Raw genomic sequence first — 12,350 nt, forward strand, 5'->3', positions numbered from 1 at the left:
AGCAGTGTTTCTCAACCCTGGTCCTGGGCGCCCCCCAGCACTGCACATTTTGTGTGTCTCCCTAATCAGACACACCTGATTCAACTCATTAGCTCATTAAAAGAAACTCCAGGACCTGAAATGGGTGTCAGATAAGGGAGACATACAAAATGTGCAGTGTTGGGGGATGCTCAGGACCAGGGTTGAGAAACACTGATCTAGAAGGTGCAAATGATGCAATAACCATTGAGTTCAGAGCAAAGGGAGACTAGTTGCATCATGCTTTTATCAAGAAAAAGAATTTAGGCATAATATCCCACAAAGACATCTCTGTCTCTGCTACATTCTTCCATTTCCAAATGTCCTGCAGTTTGGATCGTTCCAGCCTGACCACTCAAGTGAAGCTTCATTACGATGAACAGTGTGCAGTGAAGAGAGAAAGATTCAAAATCGTAAAGCCTCTCACTGGTCAAAATCCTCAGGGCTTCAGTCACAGACGAAGGAATCTGAGGTTATCTCAGTGTCAGCCATTATATAAGAGCAGGAAACTTCATAACTACCCACATCATGCTGTATTGATGGCCCTGATCTGACCACCAGGCCACCTCTTGCTCCACACTAGAAAGAAAGATTTGGAAAGCAGCCAGTTTGACCAATATGCATGATTAATGTCTACAGGTTTCTCAGAAATGGCCCCTTATTAAAACTGTGTGGGAGAAAATGTTGTACAGCTCAATTATAACAATAAACCCTAGTGCTGGTCAACCCAAATATAGCCCGCTCTGACTGTAGGTGATGTGGGGGAGCTGCGTATGTATTTTCCAACAGATGTGCAACATCTCATGAATTTGTATATCTGAAATCAGTTAATTTTTTTGGGTCCCGAGGCAAAGCCACAAGGGTCTAATTTCCCTGAACACATCTATTTAACTTAACACATCACCTAGGGGGAGTAATTCACATTCTTCGAGGCAGAAAGGGTTCATTTCAGCTTTTGGCTTATTATCACCATCAGGTTGTTGTGCTTCCTCCAAACTTTGTCAAAGTGTGCATTAATGAATCACAAAGGGAAGCAAGTCAGCAAATTCTTCAATGTGTTGCAGCTTAAAACAGAGTTTGAAGGGAGAAACACATGTGAATGAGGAAGAAAAGATTTCTACAGTATTAAAAAAAAAAAAAATTGTTATTCCTTATACAATGTTTGTATAAGTGAAGGAATATTTCACGTTAGAATCACATGCTGACTCTGTCTAGCTTTGCAAAATGACAGCAATTTGCTTACCACGGTACTGCAGATCACTAGATGTGGAAATCACCAGGAAGCCGGGGATATGGTATTTCATTGATATCTGGGTGATTATGACAATATTGTGATTTTTTTTTTTTGTATATGTATTCAAAATTACATTGTTTATCTGTACCTCATACCAGTGCTTTGCATGTAATGCATGTTTATTTTATGATATGTTGTATATATATTTTATGATATAGTGTGCATCACAAATAAAAAAATATAAAAATAAAATAATGTAAACAGTACAATTAAATATTCAATATTCACAAACACTGTTAAATTACCATAATTACTAATATGATACTATTTACTTTATAATTGATCAGTGTCAGTAAATAGTGATTATTTAATTATACATGCTCATTTTACTAGTTTTTACATCTACACGTACACAGGTATTATTATAAACGGGGTTTTTCCTTCTTCCGTTTTAAAAAAAATCTCTTGTCCACATGAAAACGCAAATGCATGCTATGAAGCACTGTCAAGAGCATGCCAAACCAACAGGTGGCGATATAATCTCAACCGTAAAGCCATGTTGGCCGATCAGAAGCCTGAAAAAGTCTCCAGTAGGTGGAGATAACAGCTCAGGCTTCGACGTCACAAGCCAAAAACTCCGGTTTCGCTGTCTACACGATAACACTGCAACCGGAGTTTTTGAAAATCTTCACCCTGGCAGGCGTTTTCAAAAATGTTCGATTTCAGTGAACTGGTGCTGCGTCTGCGTGTGGACGAATGGCCAAACCGCGTAGAAAAAGCTGCGGTTTTAAAAATAACCGCGTTCGTGTGGACAGGGCCTTAGATTACCTATGCCATCATAGTTATTAAAAACATATAATAATTAATATAATAATAAACGTCTGATAACTCATGAACTGGTCATAATCGTATATATGGCAGCGTGACTATTTTGTGTGCACCCATGTGAGGGTGTCACAATGGCTTTGAAGATTAATGAGTATCGTGGATGTGGAGGGCACTCAAGACTCCCTGACGCTCGCATATGCATGAGATGCTGATTGAGCAGGGTCACCACAGCACCTACAGTTGCCACGGCAGCAAATGAAAACTTTTGCAAATGAAATCAGTTTACCTCTGTGCAGCTCCTCCCTCCTCCACGTGGGCCACGATGATACCGTGAGGAGAGCGCTTGGACCCTCGACCGCCCGTGATCTGGATACCCAGTCCATCCTGACCCTTCACCACGTGCATCTTCCAGATCCGGCTGCCCTCACGGGGCTGTAGAGAACAGGGGGATATTTATCCGTATGGTGCAACAATCAGGAATGTTCTTCATTATATAACACTAAATAAACCGCAAGCCCTGCAGCAGCTGTTTTGTGGTTAAACTTACATTACAGTTCTCAAAATGCTTCCTATTTTATGCTGCATTTCTTGCAAAAATAACTACTGATCATCTCTGAACAGAAGTTTCAGCAAATTAAGAAACATTATACAATTTTTTTTACAGCTTTTTACCTCCAAATAAGAAAAAAGATTTTGTAAAGTTAAAAGGAAGAACTGAACTGATGTATTATCCATGTTTTTTTGTTTGTTTTGTTTTACTCAGACTGACTTCGTCCTTTGGAGAGTACATTAATCAGAAGGAGGAAAACTTTAGGAGCACCTGTTTCTGACGGATTCAACAGCCACTTCTTTCACTCTCTGAGCTGCACGTCATCAGTCTTAATATGTTCACTGCCATTACTGTTCATTAATGCTCTTGTCCTTCGATAAAATATGAAATTTAGTCTCAAATATGAATTCAGGTTCATCAAATTAATAAGTCAAATGTTTTGGATCTGAAGTGTAAGGGACAAAATATGTTTACTTGTGCAGTTTGTTCTTTCTTCCTGTCTGCTGTGGCATTAACTGGAAAAAAAAGCAAAATGAGGTGAGGTTTTTGTGATTTTTTGTCTATTATGATGGCTAAATAGCTTTTAACAATAAATAAAAGATGTTATTACTCTCTGCTTTTGAATGAATAACTGACAGCAAAATAACTGACTGTTAAATGGAAGTGATCCTGATTCTCAACTCCAGTTGTAGGAAAAACAAACATCTTCCTTACTGAACTTAAAAAGTCCATAACATATAATAATGTCATGACATTCAGTGTGCGTTTTTTTCCGTCAGGCTTTACATAACAATCAACTTATGCAATATAAAAAGTGATTTAATAAAGTCATTCAATATTTTAAATACGAAGACAAGGCACAAATCACAGTTTACTATAAAACTATTTGAGAAAAACAAATAGCAATTAATTATGCAAACAATGAATACCAAGTGCTTTCATCACCTGTAAAAATGTAAAGTGACTTTGGTAGCACTGCAGGACTACTGTAGCAGTCTTACTCGAAAGGCAGTGTTTGAATGCATGAATTCATTTCAGCCAGCGAGCCATTTATAGCTATTGTGCCTGACATCAAAGCTTTTCTAACAGTAACACTTACACAGAAGCCCATGAATTTTCAAAAACCATTTCAAAGACGTGTAATGAAATTAGCCTAAAATATATTTTTAAACAATATTCCAAACAATTATTCTCTTGTCATACTAATTTGATCTTACATAACCTTTCATTTTGTTACCATGTTGTCATTCAAAGCTCTGTTTTAGTGTCTGTATGCACAGAGTTAAAGGAAATATTGGGTTTTTTTCAATGTTAAAAATGGCTAACATTAGAAGCCAAAACATACTGAAACACAGGCAAGATGTTAACATGGTGGAAGAAAAAAAAACACTGGTATTCTTTACAGACTTCACAAACTTGCCACAATTACTTTTTAGGTATTAGCTAAATATTCTATTGTATAAAAGATTTAAAGAATTTTTTTTAAAGAAATGATTACTTTTATTCAATAAGAATGCATTAAATTGATCAAATGTGACAGATTTTTTTTTGTAACAGTGTAAAAGTCTTTACTATTGATCTTTTCAACTTTTCATCCATCAAAGTGTCGTGGAAAAAAAGTTGTCAAGGTTTTCACCAACATATTAAGCAGCACATTAATTTCAACATTGATAATATGAAACATAAGCACCAAATCAGCATATTAGAATGATTTCTGAAGGATCATGTGACACTGAAAACTGGAGTAATGGCTGCTCAGCTTTGCCATCACAGGAATAAATTACATCTTTAAAATATATTAAAACAGAAAACAGTACTTTTAAATTGTAATAATATTTCTTTTTTTTTCCATTCAGTTTTACTGTATTTTTTAATTAAATAAATGCAGCCTTGGTTAGCATAAGAGACTTCTTTTTTTTTTTTTAAACATAAAAAGAATCTTACTGACCCCAAACTTTTGAATGGTAGTGTATGTCTGTCTATTCAGCCTAGATAGAGGGTGCTTCTAGGTTTCTAGCCTGCTTAGAAGAGCTCATTATTTTTGCGATTCCGCTTGGTGCCTCTTGTGGCGCAGAAACACCTTTAAGACTCCTTCCCAACATGACAGTTGGGTTAGCACACACCTCAGAACTATAAACATGCTGCCACTTGTTCACGTTTCCTTTGAAATCTGTCTAGGAGAGGGGCATGTTCTCAAGGAAAGCCTGTCGGCAGGATGAATCACCGACACGGGATATCTGACTGAGATGGTCTGCTGCCGCCTCTCTTCTCACGTTCTCACGCTTTTCCTGTTCACTGTCAAAATAAACTTGCACATCCTCCCACTGACATGCTCCTACCCAGTGCTTGCACAGACACATTAATGCTACTAATTACTTGCATGGTAATCTCTGTAGCACTGTATAGGAAATGTATTTTATTACATTGGAAAAGTGTATTTTAGAGGGAGCACATCATTAATGTTAGACATGACAGATTAAATTTAACAGTGTTATTAAATTACATTTTATTAAATTATTTTTAAGATTATAGCTGCAGTCCGTAAGTTTTGCCTCTTTGTCACCATCTCTGTTTGAAAACCTGGAATTGCAGCTGTGTGCTGAATTATCTAGCTTGCGTGGGTTGTGAGTCGGCGCGGCTCCGGCACGGATGAATCTAATGTTCTGAAGAGTATGTGTGGCAGTCAGTCACCGCACCGGTGTGGATATTTACTGTACTTCACCAATTCTAAACAGGGCTGTTCTCACTCCTTCATGCCTTCTCTCCCTCTTTTTCCCTCCATCCCTCTACCCATTTTTTCCTTGCTCTTCACTACCCTCTTTTTACAACTAAATATAATTTCCCATAGGACTGTGGGTCACCGGCAGGCCAACTAGTGTTTGAGATGTGATACAGATCCTGTGTTGAAGGTTCCAGACCTTCTCTCTTTTTCTCAAAACCCACAGCCAGACCCAGCAGTGTGCGGAGGGGCCGCAGACAGACAGAGGCCTCGTATCGTGGTTTTAATACCTTTGACCCGGCACTGAGACCGATGCTGCACTTAAACCTGTGTCTGTGATCAGAGGCCAGTTTCCTCCTGCCCTCCAATAAAACCTTCAGCGGTAGTTACACGCCGTGATATACTGCCGAGATACGAAACACAGACACACACACATTCACTTAAAACACACCCACACACCAGAACATCTCCATGATATACACACGCGTTTCATCTTGACACTCATGTGCCCTTAGCCTTTCTGATTTAGTTCCAGCTGTCACAGGTGCTGCAGACAGTGCGAAACCGCCCTATTTCCTCTCATTCCTGGCACGTTTCTGCAAGGTTTCACTTAAAAGTCACACTCCAAATTTAAAATGCAAATATATAAAGAGTTGTTTGGTGCAATTATGGCTATTGCATTTTCTTGAAGCGTCATTTAGATGGCAGAGAGATTAGCATAAGACGATGCAGCGGTAAGCGATTTGTGTGCGTTTTACAGGGATTCAGTATGCTTTGAAGCTTTCTTTCCCTCCTCTTCTTATTGCACAGCTGTATTGATTTAGTCCACGACAACAGCGTGACTAGCAGGAGAAATCAGCAGGCTCAAAAACACAGATAACAGAAAAAAAATTAAGAGAGAGAAAGAATAAGCAGCCTGGAACGGAAGGGAAGGGAGGTGAAGAGATGGAAAACTGATATTTACAGAAAGAAAATATTAGCATGATTTAAAATGGTGGAGATGACTGATTTATGGGTAAATTGTTATTTTGAATCAGTTATTTTAAATGATTCAGCAAAACTGATTCATTTGACTAAATCGAAATCTGTGAAAAGAGATCTTTCTTTGCTTGAGAGCATCAGTCTTGAACTTAAATTTATAATAAATATGCATAATGCAATGTAAATCTGCTTTATTTATACAACTAAATCAAAAAGATTGTGACATCAGCAGCCTTTAAAACTACACTGTATAACTTTGGCCCATTATGATTTAAAACTAAATCTGCATGCCTCTTACTAAATAATGTTGCATGGATAAATGTGGTTCGAGGCACCGGTGCACAGATGGATATAGAACATCTCGTCTTTTTTTGTTGCTGTTTTTACAAACATTATTTTGAAAATTTGTCATTTTGAATGATCCATGGTCAATTTTTCTTGTTTGTTATGACAACAAACTTTCAGCTTCACGCTACCCACAGCCTGAGGCTGAGCTACTTTTTTCTGTGTAGGAACACAATGTTACACAGATGGGCAAATAGCATGCAAATAATATGAAATTTCCTGTGAAATCTGTCCAGACACTTCTAAAATATAAATCGTTATTATAGGTTTATCATATATGGGTAAAGACCTGATTTGGAAGATGTTTTTTTTGCACTCTGAGTAAAAAAAAGTTAGAAAAAAATGCCATACACAGGGACTTTTTAAATGGTGAATCAAAGTGACGAACAATTTTTTGATTCATATGAATTAACCAGATTTCACAAACAGGTTTGTGTGCACTGAACACAGAGCACTTCCTATGTCAGAGGTCACCAGAAAGATGGACACCTTGGATATAAATCAGTGCAATAGATCATGCAAACACTTTAAGTTGAAAGTAGACCCTGAAATCACAGGGTCTACTAATTTATCTAATTAGATTCTAATGATCAATCAGATGTGAGGTAATGTGAGGTCAGCAGGAAATGGAGAGCGAGGTTAAAGACTGATCTCTGACCTTGAAGGAGTCTCGCTGTGGGATCCTGGGCAGAATGATTTATGAGAATAAACCCAGCAAGTGACACATAAAATCACTGTTTGGCTGTGATTAAGCTGTTGTGTGTGTCCAAGAAAGTATTTGTTGATATGGTTGATTTTTATGAAAGAATCAGTAATTCTGTGTATTTGTTGCAGATCAAACCGGATGAGCGTGTGCTGATAACCGAGCGAGGTTTGCTGATTCGTTGGCTCCATCGTAGCGACGCAGGTTCATACTTCTGCACCTCCCAGGAGCACAGCTTCACCCGTACCCTGCTCCACCTCTCTCTTCACATCCTGGACCGCGGACAGATCCACGCACACCAACCTGCTATACGGGAATCATCAGAAATTCCGTCCATGACTGAACCCCGTCAGCGCTATAAAGACTACTTGAGCATGTTGAGCGGCCCTGTGCGCTCTCTGGATGAGTACTGCGAAACGCTCTGGCACAAAGAGAAGAAGCAAAAACAGAAGGGCAAATGGAAGCATGTTCAAGAGCTCCGCAAGAGCAGGAACCGACGCCACCACTAGAGGCGCCAATGAGGCCTGGAATCGAGTGTGAGGTTAGACGGGTCACAATGCCCATGGAGCCTCTGGATGTGGATTAAAATGAACTCTAAACCAAATACAAAGACAGAAATTAATCATCTCTTGACCAGTCAAGCAAAAAATCTTTCAGAAATATTGTTTTCGTTTGGACCAGTCCCTTAAAAAAAGTGACGCACAGATTCTTTACCATTTAAAAATGAACCTTTTGCAAAAATGCCCACTTGAACACCAGTCATCTTGATTGATCTTGAAAATACGTCAGAATCTATTAGTTTTGTTAAAGCCCCTTTGGGCAAGGTATGGTATACTAAAATTATATTCCTGTAAATCTATAAACAATGTTCAAAACAAAGATTTTTCCAGTCTAAAAATGTCTGGATTGGGGACGTTTTTCAAAACAACATAACACCAGTTCATTGCGCTTTAATTTTAACCAAGAGTAAGATTGCATTCATGTTGAATGTATGTAAATATTTATATTATTTGTACATGAGATTGTGCATGCTTTAGGATTATTTACATAGAATTCTCTTTTGAGATTACAGCTTTAGCCAAGCATTTAAATTTCACTGAGTAAATTACATTATTTTTGTATTTTTGCAATGTCTTACTGTAGGTAATTTGTTTATGGCATATGACGATATTTAAAATGACCATGGTGTTGAAATAAACTTTTAATTTCTACTTAACTGTGCAACCAAGAAAAGAAAATGACTTTATTATTTAAAGAAATTATTTACACAATAGTTCACAATAGTTCTGTCTTCCTCTCTCCATGTCAGTCAAACCAAGTATGATTTTTTTTCCTTCAGGTAAACACAAAAGAATGTTTAGCAGAACGTCCAGACTGCTTTTCCATACAATGACAGTTTATGTTTACCATGGTCTTGTCAAGCTCCAAAAAGAGTATATTTCACGTCTTCTGAAGGTATATGATAGTGTATGAAAAAAGTATGTGGTGAGTAGATGACAGTAATTTTTTGGTGAACAATCCTTTCAAGTAATCCTTGATTGGCTATGGCACAGAATGGAAGATATATAATTTATTCAATTCATTGTTTTCAAATTAGCATTCCATTATTTAATATAACGGCAGATGTTTTTTGTTTTGCCATTGTTTATTCACAAAATACCATAAAAATGATTTGCTATTACCACATTAAATAGAACATAAATAGTCTTCAAAATGCTGCTTTTTATTTTAAATTTTATAGTTTTATAAAATGATATCTTATCATTTTATATTTAGATAAAGATGGAGTTTTGATACCAGAGTATATTATTTTTGTCTCACTCACTGTTGCACATTATTATTATTCTTTAGTTTGGGTTAAACAAATCAATTTTGCTTGGTTGGAACAGCAGCTACGCTAATTATGTCTCTATTTGTTTCTCTGTTTTTGCCACGGGGATTTACACAAGCTTCAGTCTGGATCTAGAACACCTGAGAAGAGATGATGCCAACCCCTCAGATGATGCCAACCCTGAAACTACATACAGAACTACCACATTTTGCTATTTTGCACATTTAATTATTTTATAATTGCTGTTAATAGTGTTCATCGTCTTTTTTATTACGTCTTAAATTGATTTTTCCGTACATTTCTGCCATATGTACATTAATTGACAGTCACCACTGATAAGCTACCACTAAATATTGTAGAAACTTAATTTGCTGTAAAGTTGCTTTGCAATGATTTGTATCGTGAAAAGCGCTGTACAAATAAACTTGACTTGACTTGACTTGACTTTATGTTTACAGAAGTGACGTAATGATGCAGCGGCATGCTCGAATTTCCCACGAAAGCCTACCTGTACCACTCAAATTAGAAAACATTATTATAAGCTGACCGTTGTGAATCGGGCTAAAGTAAGGCGATAGTTTTGAACACTGGCTGGTTATGTAATTGCTCAAATATTGATTTCGGATCATTTTTAACCAAAAAAAGTTACGTAATATCCAATAACAAGCAATAATAATAATAATTTAAAAAATCTAACAATCAGCCTAAAACTAATATGGTACCCATATTGTGCATCCCTATTAAAAATATAACCCACCTCAAGCCCTTCAAAGAGCATGTATTTGCTAAATCTGTGTGGGAGAACTTTTTTAAATTTTATTTTAAATGTTAGTTAAGGACACAGTTATACAATTAAGCATATGGATTCAGTCTGTTGTCCTCTCATGTGGCTTTCCGAAAATGGCTTTTTGCAGAATCTCATGGAACCCGCACCTTGTCGGTTTTTGAAATCCCGTGGTATTGGTCAAAATCAGACCCATACAGCTTTTTAGGACGACCCCTCCAAGCAGTTCTTCCAACCACTGACACATGAATACATCTAGAAGAACCCTTATGGTTATTTTGAGTGAGCCACTCAGTCTAATGTCACAAGGCTTACATGCTCCAAGGAACACTAGAGGTCCAAAGAAGAATCAAATCGGAAACATATGCAGTTAGCCGCACTGTGGGGTCCAAACTTCTAATTACATCATGAGCATCAACCAACCACTCATTCAACCTCAAAGCAAAGTCAATGGCAGAGTGCGCAAATGTTCAAATATGTGCACTTTAAGGGTGTTTCCAAAGACTTTAAAGTGCCCTCTTTTCTGTTTATTTGCTTAGCTTTTTAATAGAGGCCATAATCTGTGCAACTTTTCCGCAGACACAACAGACTTCAAACAGTTTGGCTTTATAATATAAAACACATTATAATGTGGACCGTTTTATAATTTACACTATTTCATAATATATAATATAGCTTTTTAAAATAGAGTATGTATTTAATATATTTTTTATTTAATATGTTTATTATCTAAAATGTAGAAATTGTATTAATACATAATTATTTTTCATAAATAAAACATTTCTATATCATATACTAATTTTAAATATTTTAATGTTTACATAATATTCTTTTAAAGTCCTAGTAGATTCAAGCATTCATTCAATTCTGCACTTTTTTGAATAACCAGTTCCAACAGCTTACATTAAAACAATAGTTTTCTTACTGTTATATTTCTTACCTGGCTGGAAGGTTCACTGTTTATTGACTCTGTTTTGTAGCTTTCAGACAGGGGTGAGTGGAATCGGCTAGGTAGGGTGGCTGTGTTCCCCACTTTCATGTGATTGGATATCAGCTCTGAGGAGCCAATGACTGGACTATAATCGGTCGGTGTGTCCTGAGGGGTGCTGCTCTCTGGGGACGTGACCTCTGCCTCCATGGAGCTGTAGCCATTCTCATGCTCAAAGTCCCGGCTATCTTTACTGTCTTTGCTGTCACGAGTGAAGGAGGAGCGGGAAATGACACCAAATTTACGGGTTCGTTTGCCGTTCTGTCCATTCTGTGTGGGGCTGCCTGCAGGCTCGGAGGAGACATTGCGCTGGTGCTCATTAGAGACGTCCACAGATTTGCCTCCACTGCCATTGCATGGAGGGAGAGGAGCCTTGCGTTTAATTCTTCGCAGCATGATCAGGTAGATGCAGCCTCCATTCCAGCACTGGTCTGCCAAGTAACTGTGAAGAAATAAGAAAGAAAATGATCAAACTGCTACTACACGATCCCAATGAAAGTCAACCGGTTTGATTCCAAAATAAACATGTTTTGTCCCTCAGTACTAAGGATTACAGAGCTGTCCATCAAATCAAACATTTACAATCACATTAAATACACTGCCCTGCAGTCAAATGCATTTTTACAGATCACACCCAGGTGACCTATTTTCTCTGTGGAACACCAAAAAAGAATTTTTAAATAGTATCTTGTCCCCTCTTTTACATGTAAGTGAATTAAGACTTGGGATGTAAAGCTGTTAAAACCTAAAAACATATCCACTGTAGCTCTGTTTTGTGCATTCAAGAGAGCTCATGAGAAGTCCACAGTCCACAAAACCAGTCCAAATTCTTGTTTATAAATCCGATCTGGTTCTTGAGGTCAAACACTGACTCGATGATTTGGCTAATATCGACCTAAATTTTGGTCTATTTCTCAGATAAAGTTATTGTATGACTTCAGAAGACTTGGAATATAACAAGTTGCTTGGTCCACTTTTATGATATATTTATGGTACATATTGTCAGTCCTCATACTAAGAAGGGCACGCATGATATTTAATGGTTAAAAAAATAAGCAGCACAACCGTTAAAAATATTAATACATGTTTCTTGAGCATCAAATCAACATATTAGAATGATTTCTGAAGGATCTGTTTAGCCATCACAGCAATAAATTACATTTTAAAATCTATAACATTTTCATTCATATTTATTAATATATGAATATTTCACAACATTATTGTTTTTACAGTATTTTTGATCCAACAAATACAGCCTTGGTGAGACTCTTTTGAACAATAGTGTATATTGCACCTTATGTGTTTTATGTTAGATCATCCGACAAAATCATACAAGTTTTAGAACAACATGAGGAAGAGAAAAATGAAG

At 37.1% G+C, this 12,350-nt stretch overlaps 1 protein-coding gene across 1 annotated transcript in view; it reads right to left on the reverse strand.

Annotated features, from left to right (window-relative positions):
* Positions 1 to 12,350, reverse strand: part of LOC107708617 (PDZ domain-containing protein 2-like) — a 74,391-nt gene that overhangs the window by 26,843 nt on the left and 35,198 nt on the right. The window contains exons 4-5 of the mRNA XM_016512896.1: positions 10,934 to 11,423; positions 2,367 to 2,512 (exon numbers count right to left, since the gene is read on the reverse strand). Coding sequence (XP_016368382.1) covers positions 2,367 to 2,512; positions 10,934 to 11,423 — 636 coding nt within the window. The remainder of the gene's footprint in view (positions 1 to 2,366; positions 2,513 to 10,933; positions 11,424 to 12,350) is intronic.

Source organism: Sinocyclocheilus rhinocerous, unplaced genomic scaffold, assembly GCF_001515625.1.
Source record: "Sinocyclocheilus rhinocerous isolate Xijiao unplaced genomic scaffold, SAMN03320098_v1.1 scaffold1858, whole genome shotgun sequence".
NCBI classification, from domain to species: Eukaryota; Metazoa; Chordata; class Actinopteri; order Cypriniformes; family Cyprinidae; genus Sinocyclocheilus; species Sinocyclocheilus rhinocerous.